General features: G+C 40.9%; 1 protein-coding gene and 1 long non-coding RNA gene across 8 annotated transcripts in view; one reads left to right on the top strand and one right to left on the bottom strand.

Annotated features, from left to right (window-relative positions):
• The window catches only part of ADAMTSL1 (ADAMTS like 1), an 859,827-nt gene that overhangs the window by 82,505 nt on the left and 760,147 nt on the right, over positions 1 to 17,175 (bottom strand). For all 7 annotated transcript variants that reach the window (XM_070248240.1, XM_070248241.1, XM_070248242.1 and 4 more), the window contains one exon: positions 16,489 to 16,616. In XM_070248240.1, the coding sequence (XP_070104341.1) occupies positions 16,489 to 16,616 (128 nt within the window). The remainder of the gene's footprint in view (positions 1 to 16,488; positions 16,617 to 17,175) is intronic.
• The window catches only part of LOC138920296 (uncharacterized), a 38,971-nt gene continuing 31,837 nt past the window's right edge, over positions 10,042 to 17,175 (top strand). The window contains exon 1 of the long non-coding RNA XR_011431202.1: positions 10,042 to 10,134. This is a non-coding gene — a long non-coding RNA (uncharacterized lncRNA). The remainder of the gene's footprint in view (positions 10,135 to 17,175) is intronic.

The raw sequence follows: 17,175 nt of genomic DNA, 5'->3' as shown, positions 1-17,175 counted from the left end.
GGTTGTTTCCAGATTTTGTCTATTCAAATAAAGCTGCCATAAACATTCCTGTACAAATTTTTGTGTGAACATAAGTCTTCATTTCTTTGAGATAAATGCCAGGAGTGTAATTGCTAGGTCATATAGTAGTTGCATGTTTAGTTTTTTTAAGATACTTGAACTGTTTTCCAGAGTGGCTGTATCATTTCACATTCCCACCAGTAATGTATGAGCTATCCAGTTTTTCTGCATCCTTGCCAGCATTTGCTGTCGTCATTAGTTTTAATTTTGGCCATTCTGATAGGCGTATAGTGATACCTCATTGTGGTTTTAATTTGCATTTCCCTAATGGCTAATGATGTTGAATATCTTTCCATGGGCTTATTTGCCATCTTTATATTCTCTTTGGTGAAATGTCTCTTCATATCCTTTGAGCATTTTCTAATTGGGTTGTTCATTTTTTTTACTGTTGAGTTTTGAGAGTTCTTTATATTCTAGATACTAGTCCTTTGTCAGATATGTGCTTTGCCGAGACTTTCTCCCAGGTCTGTAGCTTTTCTTTTCATCTTCTTTACAGAGTCTTTCACAGATCAAAAGTTTGTTAACTTTGATGAAGTCCAATTTATCAAGCTTTTCTTTCATGGATCATGCTTTTAATGTTAAGTCTAAGAACTATTTGGCTAGACCTAGATAGTGAAGATTTTCTCCTATTTTTTTCTAAAAGTTTCATAGGTTCACATTTTACATTTAAGTCTGTGATACATTTTGAGTGAATTTTTGCATAAGATGTGAGACTTCGGTCAAAGTTCACTTGTTTTTTCCTATGGGTGTCCAATCGCTCCAGCACCATTTATTGAACAAGCTGTCTTTCTTCCACTGAATGGCTTTTGTACATTTGTCAAAATCAGTTGGTCATATTTTTGTGGATCTATTTCTGGGTTCTCCCTTCTATTCCCCCGATCTATGCATCTATCCCTCTACCAATACCGCACAGTCTTAATTACTGTAGTTATGTAATTCATCTTGAAATCCGGTAGGCTGATTCTCCCCACTTTCTTCTTCTTCATTATTCTAGTTTCTTTGCTTCTATGTAAATTTTAGAACAATCTTGTCTACAACTATAAAATCTTGCTGGAATTTTGATAGAAATTACATTAAGCCAGTATATCAATTTGGGGAGTATTGACATCTTTAACTGGTTGACTCTTCTAATCCTTGAATATGTCTATTTATTTAGATCTCCTTTAATTTATTTCATCAGAGTTTTGTAGTTTCCAGTAGACAAGTCCCATACACCTTTTGTTAGATTTATACTTAATTATTTTGGGTTTTTGAGGGATAGTAAATGACTTTGTATTTTCACTTTCTGTGTACAGTTGATTTTTGTATATCCTATGACCTTGCTAAACTTACATATTAGTTCTAGGATTTTTTGTAGATTCCTTGGTATTTTCTAAGTAGGCAATCCTTTCATCTGTAATAGTTTTATTTCTTCCTTTCTGATGTGTATGCCTTTTATTCCCTTTTCCTGCATTATTTCACTGGATAGAACTTCCAGCATTATGTTGAATAAGAGTGATGAAAGCGGGTTTTCGGTATGATGAGTGATTATCAGTTGAAACCTGGACATTTTCATATTATGTTATGCAACTCTGGATCTTATTTAAACCTTCTGTTTTAGTTGGCTTTCTCTGAAACCACTCAGGCGGGGGAGCAGAGAGGTGCCACCTCATTCTACCCAGTGCAAATAGAAGTCCAGGCTCTCCACTTGACCTCCTTTGTCATACAAGTGGGGGACTCCTCATTCCCGCTGAGCAGGGCTGGGACTTCTGGCTCCCCATATGGTTTCCACTGACACCACTGTGGAGGGGTCTCGTTTGGGGAGGTGGGGTGGGTGAAAGGCCTGACTCTCCAGGAGGCCTTCTCTACCACCTCCACAGAGAGAAGAGTAAGGAGGCACCGCAGGGTGAGGGTGGAACTCCAGGCTCCCCCTCTGCTCTTCGCCCTGGTGGAGATGAAATCTGTCTTCTCGACGCCACATCCGCGGGGGTGTTGCAGAACCTCATTTCAGCCTGACGAGGTGGAGTCTAGGCTCCTCACTCAGCTTTTGTTGGTGTGGGTGGCGGGAGACCACAGTCTTTTCTGTGGTGTTTGAAGTAGAGCAGCATTTTCCAAAGTCTTCTGTCTTACTAGGCTGCCCCACTCCTGGTCCTTTGGCTAGAGAGAACAGTCTTTATTTGGGGCATTTTTTTTCTGTTCCCTTCGCATTTTCTGGTGGTTGGCTTCTTCAGCTCCCAGTTTGGAATTTAGGAGGGAAAAAGTAAACCCAAGGAAGTAACAGTTGTGTCGTTCCAGTTCTCAAGGTCCCTAGCCAGTCTGCTTTCTCCTCTCCACTTTTCAGTCTTCTTATGTTTGTTTTACATAATGTCCGTGGATTTTAGTTGTATATAGCAGGAGGAATAGGGGAAAGTACATCTATGCCATCTTTCCAGCAGTGGAAGTTCTGTGTACATTACACCTTAGTAGGCCTTTATCAGCTGGGGACAAAAATACAGCACTTTGTGTACATGACCACAAAATACAATGAAAAGATTCCTTTACTGAGCGCTTGGGGAAATCAGGGTCCACATGAAATCATTTTTATATACCCAAAGCTTAAGTTTTTCGTAAGTCAAATGGATTTAATTTTGTTTTAACCGCTTTACAGGCAGGACATTCTACACTGGTCTTCACTCTTCTGTCCCTTCTTTGACTGTGAAGTAAACCGTAATTCATTAATGCCCTTTGGAGTCTCATACCTACTTCTTACACTCTGTTTTTTCCCTCATTTATTTATCCTTTATTCCTGCTTGCACTGTCACACAGCCTCATGTTAGAAGCTGTCCCTCTTTCACCTCCTCTCTCCTTTTTAATTGTCTTCTAGGCGTAGGTTATTATGCTTATTAGAACTATGTTTAAAGGCAGAAACTTTAGCAAGGTTGTGAGGAGCTCACCTTTGAATATGTTCATAGGCTTTCCACTCTATTTTGGCTGTTTAGGGGCCTTTTCCCTTATTTTACCTATATTCCATATACTTGAGATTATGTATGACCTGATGTGAAGATGAGTGATTTCATACGATGATGATTTTTGAGAATAATGCAGGGCAATAATAGGAGAATGCAGCTGGAATGACACTGAATTCACATTGGCATATTTTCCTTGACTCCCTACCCATAAGAAGCTCCCCAGCTCCACCTCCAAACACACTCTATATCTAACCGGCCTCTCTGTTGCTATAATCGAACGCTGCCCTCTTCTCTGGCTGGACCACTGCAGAGCCTGTCTCCTTGTTTCCATTCTTCCTTCACTACACTTCTCATGACAGTTAGAGTGATCTTTCTAAAACATGAATCAGATCACATAGCTCCTCTGCTTAAATTACCTGGTACTGTTTCAGTGTAATTAGAACAAAATTTCAAGCTCCTTTTCATGACCAACCGCCCTCTACGTGTTGAGGCCCAGCTGTCTACCTCTCCAATTCACTGAGGCCACACTCCCCTGTGTTCTAGCCACACTGGCCTTCTTTTCTTTCCTCCAAAGCATCAGCATATTTTCTCCAGTTCTTCCCTTTCCCTGACATCCTCTACCTGCAGACTTCCGCATGGCCATCTTCTTCCGGTCATTCATGTCTCTGTGCAAAGACTACATCCTGGTGGGACCTTTCCTAACCACTCCATGTAAAGCATGTGCTCCTTCAGTCCGTTGCCAGTCCTTATATATCTCACTGCCAACTTTATTGTCTTCAAAAGCAGAAGAACTGTCAGAATTTATTTTATTTATTTGTGTGTTCTTTGCCACCTGCCCCTTACCAGGTAACTTCCATAAAAGCGGGGACCACATCTCTCTTGTTCACTTCTTTATCCCACCACCTTGTCCTGGCACATGGTAGGTCCTCCATAAATACCTATTAAGTGAATATATGTGTGCATATGGTATGATATGCACATTATCTGAATTGTATTTGCTCTCATAACAACCCTGAGAAGTAGGTAAAGCATTTCTATCTTTTATATAAGCAAGAGACTTAGGCTCAGAAAGGCTCCATGCTTTGTCCAAGGCCACAGAGCAAGCAAGTAGCTGGGCTAAACTTGACCCCAGATTTTTGACCTAGAGTCCAATGCTTGTTACAGGGGATCTCAAATCCTTGTCTATGGACTGGTGGCCTCAGATCCCCCAGGGCACTTGTTAAAAACATAATCTGTCCTGCTATAACACAATAGTTGCCTCGCTGTGTAATAAAAACTGTGCCAATGGGGAAAAGCAGGGTAGGGACCAGAGAGTTTCAGGCTCATAATTACCAAGTTATTTTTCCTTCAGGAGTTTTAATAATAAAGGTGTTTTTTAATAGCTGTGAGTGTACAGCTATAAAATTCAAATGTCACTGAATTAAATCGAGCCCTTAATTAATTATATTGAGCTTTTACTGAAAAGTAATGGCCTTTGTCCTGTCGCTGTTGTTAGCAGAGGTGACTTACACTTCTTATTACTTTTATGATCCATTGTTAAAGACAAAGCACAAAGGTATCCAAATATTTATAATCAATAGAAATTTATAATGTAAAGAACACTTCTTAATCAACCAACGCTCTTACATTTATTCGAGAAAGCTTGGATATCTTATCGAGCCCTACTCCAAATCTACTAAATCTGAATCCCAAGTGGTTTAAAACCACTGCACAAGACCATGACTTCGACTCAGGACTCTAAGGTCCTCCCTACCCCAAGAGTAAGGCAAACGTGAGATGGTTTCAGGTGCCTTTTGATTCACTCGATCATGGTTGAAAAGGAGACAGCTTCATTTGGTGTGCATAACCGTTCCATTCCAGTTTGCAGAAGCAGAGGCTTCAGCCTTCTGATGCAGTTGTCTGTTCTGGCATGGAAGCTGTAATTTCTGTTTTTAACAAGTTCCTGGGTGATTCTGATACGTGGCCAGGTTTGAGAACCAACGAATTACACTCCTCTAGTTTTTCTTTAACTTATTTCCCTGATTCCTGGTGAGAGCTGAGGAGATTTCTTTTGAGAGATCATTACTGGTCCTCTATTTGGAATTTTCAAGTTAGAGCTCTTATTTTAATGGTCAGTTGAAAAAAACCAACAACAGGGGCTGGTCCCCTGGTGCGGTGGTTATGTTCGCACATTCCACTTTGGCGGCCCGGGGTTTGCTGGTTCAGATCACAGTGCGGAACTACTTGTACTGCTTGGTAAGCCATGCTATGGCAGGCGTCCCACATATAAAGTAGAGGAAGATGGGCATGGATGTTAGCTCAGGGCCAGGCTTCCTCAGTATAAAGAGGAGGGTTGGTGGCAGATGTTAGCTCAAGGCTAATCTTCCTCAAAAACAAAAGACAAAAAACCAACAACAAAAATATAAGCCTATTTTAAATCACTTGGGTGATCACCTGATGAATAAGTTCTGTTGTGTGATGCCATGCCTGTGTTTGTGTTTGATTACATTCACATTAACGACTATTACTTTCATTACGGAAGTTAACTAATGTGAAATGATAAGTTATATGTTTGTGCTAAGAGAATGCTTAAAAAAAAGGTCATGATGGGGCTGGCCCTGTGGTCTAGTGGTTAAGTTTGGCACGCTCTGCTTTGGCAACTCGGTTTGGTTCCTGGATGTGGAACTATACCACTCGTCAGCAGTCATGCTGTGGTGGCGACCCACATACAAAATAGAGGAAGGCTGGCAGAGATGTTAGTGCAGGGCAAATCTTCCTCACGCAAAAAGAAGAAGATTGGCACCAGATATTAGCTCAGAGCCAATCTTCCCTGGCAAAAAACAAACAAAGAAAAAAGGTCATGACACATCATAAAAAGGTGCTGAGAGAGCTGAGCCATGATCACAGAGCTGCTGGGGTGTGAGCTGCACCTCAGCCATCAGGACTATGTGCTGCAAGCAGCCATTCCACTTCTGCAAGTCAGCATCTGCCAGCAGATTAAATTAGTGCTAATTTTATGTAAATTGGTAGGGTTTATAGATTATTCTTTCGTTTAATCTATAACTTTGTGTTATAGTTGTATGACACAGAAGGAGATAATGCTTAATTTTATATCTGTATAGATTTAAGAAAATCAAGGAAATGGAGACAAAGGCAAACTTTTCAATTCATCAGGCCTAATATGAGGAATCAAGGCCCTTCAGGAGTGTCACACACAGAATCAGAAGCATTAAGAGAATCATTTTTGCTCAGCTCCTTCAGACTCATCATACCCCTTAGCCTTTGGATTATGGTTCCTCCTGTCTGAACTGACATGGAGCAGGGGAAATTGGAGCCTCCCCAGTAAGCAAGCACAGCGCTTGCACAAAGGGTGAACCTAAGGTGTAGCTAAATCTCGTGTGTCGGGATCCAATGGTGTGAAGGAGCACGGCCCCGTGATGCCTCAGGGCAGAGGAGTTTGCTGCTGTCCTGATCCTGAAAGAGGAGTAACCGGAGGGACAGACAGGCACAGATGAGCAGTCCCAGGCACCAATGCTCCAAAATACATTCCTGTGCACAATCTGGGCTCTGGCTCACATGCTCCATGTGTGACTTTGGGTAAGATGCAAACCCAATGGGAAAAAATCTGAACATATGTGCTTGAAAAATCTCTTTGGCCCAGTATAAAGGTGATTGAGAGAGGAGCCAGAGCCGATGGAAGGGTTGTTTTTTGAGGGCAGCCAAGAACAGAGAGCATTGTAAGTAACTTTTTCTCAGGGCTGAAGTCCAGGCCTTTGCTAATAGAAACTTTGTTTTCAACAGCATGAGGCCTCCCACTCTAGAAGCCATGGCAGAGACTGATATGCTCCTAACTAAATCCTTTTCTTCTTCTTGGGCACACAGCTAGGTCATTTCCCAGCCTCTCTGCAGTTGGGTGTGGGCAAGGTACTGAGTTTCAGCAGATGGAACATCAACAGAAGTGAAGTGTGCCACTTCTTGACCCAAACCACAAAGACTCTCCTCTGCAATCATTTGTTTTAGACTTTATGTGGGCAAGAAATAACCTATCATATTTTAGCCATCATATACTTATGGTTTTGTTTGTTATGGTAGTTAGCAAATGCTCATTAATCCAGGTTTAGTGAATATTTGTTGACTCATTGACTAAATGAATCAAATGGGTCTTCTTTCAATTCTTCTAACACTATGAGTCGCAAACATCATTTGAAAATGGTTCTTTACTATCCTTAGCCATTAAAAATGAATTGTACTTACAAGGCTTCAGATTCTCACAGTTCAGGTAAAGGCAATCTATGCTAAAAAGCGTGCACAGGCATTCATTCTGCAGGAGAATGAGAAGACATGTTGACGATGACTGGGATCCTGGGCAATGACAGGAACAAGGACTGCAGGAGGCAGGGTTGGAGACGACTTGAGAGCTCCAGAAAGGATGCATAACTGGCAAATAGGTTTGAGATTCTGAAGCCTAAACTAGCAATTGGCAGGGTCTTCCTGGAGTACTGCTCAGACTCGGATTCTGGGTTACATTCATGACGACTGAGCAGCAAAAATGCATGACAAACCAGTGATGCCTGCAGTGGACATGGGTATAAGAAGTGGCAGCCTGCATGTCAGGTGTCTGGACTCCATCACTTAACAGCTGAGTGACTTAGGCAAGTTATTTAATCTCTTTGTGCCGTAGTTTTCTTCCACTATGGTTGCTGAGAGGAATAAGTACATGAATGCATTTGAAGCTGTTGGAACGATGCCTTAGCAGGGTGTGAGGTTTGAATAAATGTTAGTGATCATCGGCAGTATCTCTGCTAACACACGGAGAGAAAATGGTATAAGGAGCAGTGTTGGGAACTTCTGATAAACTCAGAAAGCAAAAGTTTAAAGAAAAGAGGAAAAAGATACGAAAGAGGAGAGAGAATAAATCTGTTAGTGAGAAGGAACTCAAATGCTTCTGTTTTGAAGAACTGTGAGGGTTTCAGGATAATTATAAAAAGAAATAATTTAAATATGATGGATTCTCCCCAAACTGGTATAAGTATCTGGACAGACAGAGAGCTTAAAAGTCACACTGAGATTGGTCTTCTTGGAGACCCCAAAAAGTATCTACTTCCAGAGAAGTTGTGAAGCAATGCATGCCGGGCTGACTTGCTCATGACCCCATGAAACTGTTCAAGAAAACAGTTGTGATAGCCATGGCAGGCCCAAATCTCAATTCAAGAGAAAGGTGAATAAGATAGTGACTACCACTAAGTCAAATATTTGAGTATAAAGAAACGAGGTGTTATGGATTTCACATACTTTCAACACCTAAAACTAAGGAAATTGTATTTAATCCAGATTTAATCAACGGATAATGCCTTGTAATAAGCAAGAATATGAAAGCAATGCCTTAAGAAACGCTAGCCTCTGCTTACATTGCAATTATCACAGGTCCCTCACAAAGGCCACTGGAGTTAAATCTGCGAAAGCTCTCTGAAATGAGAATTCCCAGATGAAGAATTTAAGACCTCATGAGTTAAATAAAGTTTAAAGGACCTCGATCAGTGTGAACCTATGAAAACCCTTATAAATACCAACAACATCTTATACATCTGAAATTAGTAACGATGGGTACTGACTATTAATGTCCAGTTACCATCCATTGCTGGCCAGAAACTTTTCAGGATCTGGCTACCTGGCAATTCCAACAAGAGTTGCTTTGTTACAGATAATCGTCATATTAAAATGCATGATTTTTTTTTCTTAGTCTGGTTCTCCTTCCAAATGCATTTTGCATTTTATAGCTCTGGAATTTTTTAACTCCTCCTTGTCCTGCTGTCTCGCTCGCAAGGTCTCCTTCACTCCCACCTCTTACCTTCTAAGTCAGTATTTGGCCTTTTACTCAGCTCCGCACCCTTCCTCTTCACCAGTCCTCTGAGAACTTCTCTTCTCATCTGTTATTTTTCCAAGACGTCATTGCAAAAGCTCTACTTCTTTGCTATCTAGTCTTCTAGTCTCCCAAAGATAAGGGAAGTAAGTTTGCAAATGTTAGAATTTCAGGCAAGGGGAGTTTATAGCTGGTAGTGGTGGGTGGGGACTACTGTACTTTATTTGTGTGTAAGAAATTCACAGAACTCGTAGGTGTAGAAGATGCTCTAATGTGCAACTATTTAAAACCCCTCTGTTTACAATAAGGACACAAGTTTATAGTTCTAAATCTGCTCCTAAATTGTGTACTGAGGTAAATACTTTCCCTAGAATCTTACTTATTCTATTATTACAATAAGCTTTCTTTTTAGTAATAGTAAAAAACAAACATTTCTCTCCTATCCAAATCACTACATGGTTTTAGTTAATGTAATCTAACAAAATAAATTATTACAATTTGAGTAACACTCTGACTATACTGGGAAATGAGGTATAACACATGAGCAGAGAATACAGTAAATGGAAGATTTAACCAGAGGGTACTGGTAGACTCCAGGCTATGTTCATAGCAATGACATGCTTAGCCTGTAAATGGTTTTTTAAAATTTAAATTAGTTGGGTTCAGTTAAAAATGGAGAGATTAAGAAAAAATGTGTGTGTGTGTTTTGGTTTGGCGTATCTGGGAAAACTGGAAGGTCTATCAACATTAGATTTGCATTTATCTTTGGCGACAGTTAGATGGAAATGACCTGTGTCCTTCAGACAGGGTGTGGTTGGTAGAATAACGGCCCCACAAAGATGTCTATATCCTAATCCTTGGAATGTGCGACTATGTTATGTGACACGGCAAAAGGGAATTAAGGTTGCTAATGAGCTGACTTTAAAATAGAAAGATTATCTTAGATTATTTAGGTGAGCCCAGTCTAACCACATGAGTTCTTAAAATCAGAGGGAGACGGAAGAGTCCGTCAGAGAGAGGCAACATGAGAAGGACTCAATCCACTATTGCTAGCTTTGAAGATGGAAGAAGAGGGCCAAGAGCCAAGGAAGGCAGTGGCCTCTTGACGCTGGGAATGGCACTCAGTTTACAGCCAGCAAAGACAACAGGGACCACAGTCCTAGGTCACAAAGAACTGAATTCTGCCAACAATCCGAATGAACAGGAAAAGCATTCTTCCTTGGAGCTTTCAGAAAGGAATGCAGCCCACTGACATCTTGATTTTATCCTGGAGAGACAGTGCCAGATGTACTTGTGACCTACAGAACTGTAAGATGATATATTTGTGCTGTTTTAAGACCCTATGCTCATAGTAATTTGTTATAGCAGCAATAAAAAACTGATTTGCAGGCCATATACATTGTCTTCATCACCAAAGTTATAAGTACAACAAAGATATATAAATGACTAATAAGCACACAAAAAGATGCTTGACATCATTAATCATTAGGAAAATATAAATTAAAATCACAATGAAATACCATTTCACATCCATGAGTATGGCTATTATAAAAAAGACAGACAATAGCAAGTGTTGGTGAGGATGTGGAGAAACTGGAACCCTCATACAGCGCCGGCGGGAATGTAAAATGGAGCAGCCACTTTGAAATATAGTTGGCAGTTTCTCAGAAAGTTAAACATAAGTGTGCTATACAACCAGAAATTTCGCTTTTAAGTGTATATACCCAAGAGAAATAAAAACATATGTCCACACAAAAACTTGCATGTGAAAGTTCATTGCAGCACTATTCATAATAGCCACAAAGTGGAAACAACCTAAATGTCCATCAACTGATGAAAAGATGAAGAAAATACTCTGCTAAGTGAAAAAAGCTAGTCAAAAAGAACCATGTATTGTATGATTCCGTTTATTTGAAATGTCTAGAACAGGCAGAATCTATGGAGATACAGTATATTAGTGGTCGCTTAGAGGTGGAGGGAACTGGGAAATTGACGAGTGATGGCTAAGGGGTGTGGAGCTTACTTTTGGGATAATGAAAATGCTCTACAATTGAGTGTGGTGATGAACGTACAACTCTGAATGTACTAAAAGCCACTCAATTGCATACTCTAAATGGCTGAATTGTACAGTATGTGAATATACCTCAATAAAGCTTTTTTAAAAAAATAAACATCTTGGATTGTAGTGATGGTTATATAACTTAAAAAATTTGCTAAAAAGTTAGCAAATTGCACACTTACAATGGGTAAATTTTATGGTACATAAATTATATCTCAGTAAATCCAAAAAAGTAGTTTTAATCTGATTTAACCCTTTTTGGTCAATTCAGGGTCAACATTGTGACTACTAATTAATAATTTTGCACAAAAAATGAGAAGGAATTGGAATTTCTTTGCCCTGTGATTCTGTTTAGTTGGTGTGCCTTCATTATACAGAATATTTACACATATGGCGAGGCCCTTAGGACTAAGGAAATAGGTAGGGCTACACTCCCCTTTCCTGAACATTCTCAGGCTGCATGGCTTCCCATTCCTCCCTTGTTACCATTCTTTAAAGATATTTCTACGGATGCCAGTTTACTCAGGTTACTGTCATTACTTCTTCTAATTATTCAATTGAAGTTGATGACTCCTCAGGGACTAAGGCAGCAAGTGGCACTGTTATAACTTCTTTTGCATGTTCCACTGCAGAGTCCTAGACAAGGAACCCCACACCTCGCACAGCTGTGTGATGCTGCAGTCTCTCCTAGAAACAACCAACCAAGGGTACGCTTTATCCTGCTGCCTGTCCAACCACCCATCCTTCTTTCATTCCATTGGCCAGATGTGGAATTGCTTTTTCCGGATTTGAGATGGGCTAGTTTAGATCATTTGTGCTTCCTTGTTTGTTTTCTTTCTAGTCTACTGGAGAGCAGAGTAAATTGGATTCTCCTACATTCTTATCTATTTTATCTAAGTTCTGTAAAAGCTAGGGCTCTTTAATGGGCATGCTACACATGTATACTTATTCAGGAAAACTTAAGGACTTCGGTTACTCAGTATTCTATCAGATAACGAGGTCCCTTGATGGCAGCGCGAGCGAGTCCGTGACCATTACCCTGTTGTTCAGAGCACCATCAGGAACACAGCCCAACTTGTCTATCTTTCCCCCCGATTTAGTGCACTGGAGCAAACCTTCCTCTGTCAGTCTTTGCCACTTGTGACAAGGCCCTCTCTGAGTCTAATAACCTGTGAAGCAAAATCCTCCTCTGGTTAACAGAAGTGCTGGATGAAAAATTCGGAAATGTCAATTTGAAATGACTTACATCAGGAAAAGCTTACAAAACTGCTTATCTTTTAGCATAGCTACTAAATCACGATGGGGAGGGGGCAGAAAAAGAAGAATTTCAAAAACAATTGCCTTTTATTTTTATTTTTCTGTGATCTCTTTATGAGACGCAATATGTGTCAGCTATTCAACTCCTAAGAAAGCAGAAAAACATGCCAGGAAAGGAGAAATATTTTCTGTCTCTCCCTTCCTGTGAAAACTTCAGATGAGCTCATCTGTGTTCTCTCCTTTCAATGAAAGATATGCTCGTCCCTCAGCCTTCATCTTCTCATTTTGCATTGATGATGTCAGGCAGGCCTTATAGTATCTCTTTTGTGATCTTATATCAATGACAACCAAAAACGTTTCCCTTACGGCTATGACCTCATCAATGGTCTACACCTGGACAGGCCTCATCTGCATCGTAAGTAGAGCTAAACTCTACTGCCAGACGGAAGCAATTTACCAGGAAACTACTGCTTTTCTTCAAAACCCTGCTTACACCATTCAGATTTGGAAGATTTCTGAGCAACTTGGCAGAGTGCTGAATCTCCAATGTTCGTACCTATCGTGGTGCACACCAGAAACTCTCCCTTACCCAGCCCTGTTTATACCTGGTGTCAAGTAATCAATACTTCTAAATGTTAGGTATATGACAATTTGGTGAGATTCTTATACTGTTCCTCACCCCCCCGTTACTCTCCCCTCTACTATAAGCCACTGCCATCTACATTCTGAGCAGTGAAACAGGCATCCAATTAAGTCAATTTAGAACAGAAAGGAATTTTGAGCCACTGGGTCTACATGGCTGTGAGTTTCCTGGGCTGAACCGGGGAAATAGATGGGGAAACACTGGCCTTTTCCACAGTGAGAGATGCTTACAAAGTACTCTCAAATCTCTGAGACTTAAAAGATAAAATCAACACATAAGGGATGAGTTTGGAATGAAGCAAAAGGCACTAAGGACAAAATTTTACAGGCCTAAAGAGGGCAGAGCAAGGAACGTTTGGCTGTATTAGTATGTCTAAAACTAAACGGTGCTTACATATTTAAGTAAAAATTGTGTAGAGAGTAGCATTGGACACAAAATGAATCTGAGAGGCAGACTTGACAATGCACTGAATTGAGAGAATGGGGCAACTCAATGGGAGATGCCTAACATACGCCAGGGAGAGTTCTTCAGGCCTCCCTTCCCGTGGCGCATGTGAAATATTCCTCATCGCTAGCCACATCCCTTGCTCTGAATCCAGGCACTCCAACCACTTTCCAGACGGCTAATTTGGCTTCCCCCGGTGACAGTGAGACCTTGAGACATTGAGAGAGAGACGCCCCACAAAAGGTTTGTGAACATTCCGGTCTCTGAAAAGGAATATTCCCTGCTGTAAAAATAACTGGGCTTTTGTTTTATGCATTATCCTCGTAATAATAATAATAATGGCTAACAAATATTGAGTGCTTGCTCTATGCTAGGCACCATTATAAGCATTTTGTGTGAATGAATGCATTTAATCTCCGCAAGAACCCTCTGAGTCAACCACTATTATTATCATCACCATTTTACAAATAAAGAAACTGAGTCAGAGAGTGTAAAGAAGTTGCTCGGGGTTATATAACTAGAAAGTGATGGAGCCAGGATTCAAATTCAGATCATGAGGCTCCAGAGCCTGCAGGCTTGACTGCCACGCAAGGCCTCCTCTTGTGAATTATTAGGAAGAAGGTTCTCTGCATCTGGTCAACTTAGGGGCATCGGCAAAACCAAAGTCCATCCCTTCCTTACAGAATCATGGGGACACCTGAGTCTCCAAAAAGGTTTTTCCCTTTTGGCCTACATTCATACTGAAGTCAAGGTAAAAACTCTGGAGTATCTTTAAAAGTACAGAAGCACTGAGATTTACCATGAGGATCTGATTGCAAGTGAGCTGAGTCAACTCCTAAGTCCATACTGAAAACATTTCAGGGTGAAGACTTACAGTGAAAAATACATGGAAGCAAAGTTGGGCTAATGTTTTACACATTTTAGAACGGCTTTCAGGATGTGTTTCATTTTAGAAGAGCTAGAGAAAGAAAAGGAAACATTTATTGAGTGTGAACTATGTGCCTGGCATGGGGCTAAGTGCTTTTTCACACGTGCAGTCTTATTTAATCTCACAACAATCCCGTAAAATATTAATTTCATTTTTATAGATGAGAATGAAGACTTAATGAGGTTATATACTTTGTTCAAGGTCACACAGCTAATAAGTAATACCATTGGTAATCAAATTTAGAAATGTTTAACACCCATCCCCTTCCCCCCCAATGTAGGTTATATTTAGGTTGTATTTTATATGCTGCTATGCAGGATCTTGATGCATACATTTGAAGGAATTGTAACTATCCCTCCGTTCTAGGTAGTCCTGTATACATCCAGTCGGTAAGCATTATGGAGCTCAAAACTCAGGTCTTATTTATTGCTAACTGTGCCACAATACTTGGCAGAGGCTGTGCTCAGAACAGTAGCTGGTGAGCCACTTAATACTGTGTCGATATTGGCACAGGTGTAGATGATAATCCCAGGTAAAGACACAAATACAATCCTAAGGCAACATGTAATTTTGACACTTAACTTCTAAAGGGACTGTTTGACAGATCTACCAGCAGACCTGAACAAACCCCACTACTGAAGCACAAGGACACAGCTCCCTAAGCCCTGGGCGTGGCTGCCTGTGATCTACTTCATCGGTCAGCCCCTTTCCTCCCTTTCCCTGGCACCTCTTTGGCTGCTTTCTCTTCCCTGGCTTTGAACCTGTTGGCAGCCTCCAATAGCTCCTCTTCAAAGCGCTGCAGTCAAGCCTGATGTTACAACTGCCTGCTTAATTCCAGACAGGTTTCCATTAATCGTATTAAATTCAGGTGAACAAAGGGTATTTAGTCTGCGACAGAGCTGAACCGTATCTGGATCTATATAAACATGAGAGTTAATCCTGTAAGAGCCACTATTTGCCAGCAATTGGAAGGATGTCAGCAGTGCCCTTGCTAAGGCAAGTTGGAGGGTGGAAGGCAGAAGAGATTTAACAAGACTGGTGCTGAGCACCTGGACTCTCTATAAAGAGGGGAATAAAGATTGTGACTGGAATACATTAGGAGAAAAGCAAATGTTCTATTCACAAAAAAATAGGCATTAATAACATCAGTCTTTAATCCACCCCAGGGCCCCTTAGCCTGCCTTATTCACTGTTGACTTTCATCTTCTCTGCAAAAGCTCTCTGCCAAAGGTCCCTTCCCAGATCAGCCTTAGGTCATGGGGGCAGCAATACCTTTGCTAAACAGATATGCAAGGGAGTAGCATGTGTGACTGGAGAACAGTGTGACAACATAATCCCGGCACGGACCGATGAGGTCAGTGTGGGGTGATGTTGGCGTTTCCAGCATCTACTGAATCATCTGATGGGAGCAGGCATTGAAAAGAATAAATACAAACACATGCAACATACCGCCACAAAGACTGCATGGCCCAGATCTGAGAAAAAGGATGCTATTTTGGTAGGATCAGTGGGGAAATGTAGGGAACAATGAGCTGGGAGTTAGGAGACTTCAGTTCTCTTCTTCCTGCCACTAGCTGAGTGGCTGTGTGACCTCATGTTGCCTGGCCTCTAAGAAATGAGGGAAACTGGCCCAGCTGGTATCTAAGGTCTTTTTTAGTTTCAAAGGCAAGGATTTGTCCTATGTAAGAGGGGTTTTCATAAAGTACATTACTATAAGACCACAACCTTGGGAGACATTGTATTTTGGCACTCAATTTTCTTAAGTCATCATGTGTAGAATGTTTTGCCTAACTTCTACGGGTAAAGGCAAAGTGTTGGCAGGTGCATTAGAGCAAAAGGTTGAAATAAAACAGAATCAGAGAGAATACTCCTGCTCCAAACCATGACCACAGAATTCCAATTACCCATGGGTCTTAAAGTCTTTGCAATGGGTGTAACAAGGAGAAATGACAGAATCTCAAAAGATCCCGATGATCTTAGGTCAAGACTCATGTGTCCCAACATGCTACTTACTTGTACACATTTCTATTGCTCATGTTGTCCTTTCTGGAATATTTATCCCATTTCTGTTATCAAAACTCATCCCAACTTGAAGACCACCCAGATGCAATGAAAGGTTCTTGTACACACTTGGGTCATCAGTTACAGCACTTATTTCATTATACTTTATGTTACATTTTACCTCCATTTAATTGTAATTATAGATTATAAGCTTCCTGAAGGCAGGGTATGGAACTCATTTATCTATGTGGCCCTGGGCGTGCTTGGCACATTGTAGGCACACCTTCAACAATGGTTCTGAGTTGAACTGAACAGGGATTTTCATGTTACCTGCTAATGTGACGGCAATGGAGACAGAGTCATATCCCAAGGCATTTGTGGCATTACAAGTGTAGAAACCCACATCAGCTTCCACTGGAGCCAGGATCTGTAAGGAATCATCTGGCTGTAGAAGAATCCTGGATCAACAGAAAAGAAATGTAGACCTGGTCAGGTCAGTTGACTCCTTTTCGGCATTCAATATTGGTAATGCAGGAAGGAACCTCAGGGGATATTCAGAACCCTGTTTTAACAACAGGGACAAACCAGCCACAATGACACTCAGGAACCCAGGCTCTCTCACCACTTGTACTGGTGTGATTCTGGTAGTAACACCAAATAAAGAGGCTTTTAGTTGCTTATGCAGCTTGTTGATTAGTTGATCTAAATGCTACCAGTTGGAGCAGACAGCACATGTGCGTTGAATACATGTAACACACATCAGGGGTGAGAGGGGAGCCTAGAATGAATAGTGCAGATGGATTTGGAGGAGGCTTATTAGGGAAAAAGCCAAGTCTTAAAGGAGGAGTGGCTTGGTTGGATGGTAGAAAGCAGGCAGAGCTTCCAGATTTGGAAAGTCATCCGTTAAGGTGGGAGGGAGGAAGTCAGGAATCAAATGTTGATGAGAGGATCTTGATACATACATTCGAAGGAGATTGTGTGTGTAACTAACTCTCAGTTCTAGGCTGTCTGTTACAT

Source organism: Equus caballus, chromosome 23 (genome assembly GCF_041296265.1).
Source record: "Equus caballus isolate H_3958 breed thoroughbred chromosome 23, TB-T2T, whole genome shotgun sequence".
NCBI lineage: Eukaryota > Metazoa > Chordata > Mammalia > Perissodactyla > Equidae > Equus > Equus caballus.
This window is presented reverse-complemented; position numbering and strand designations above follow the sequence as displayed.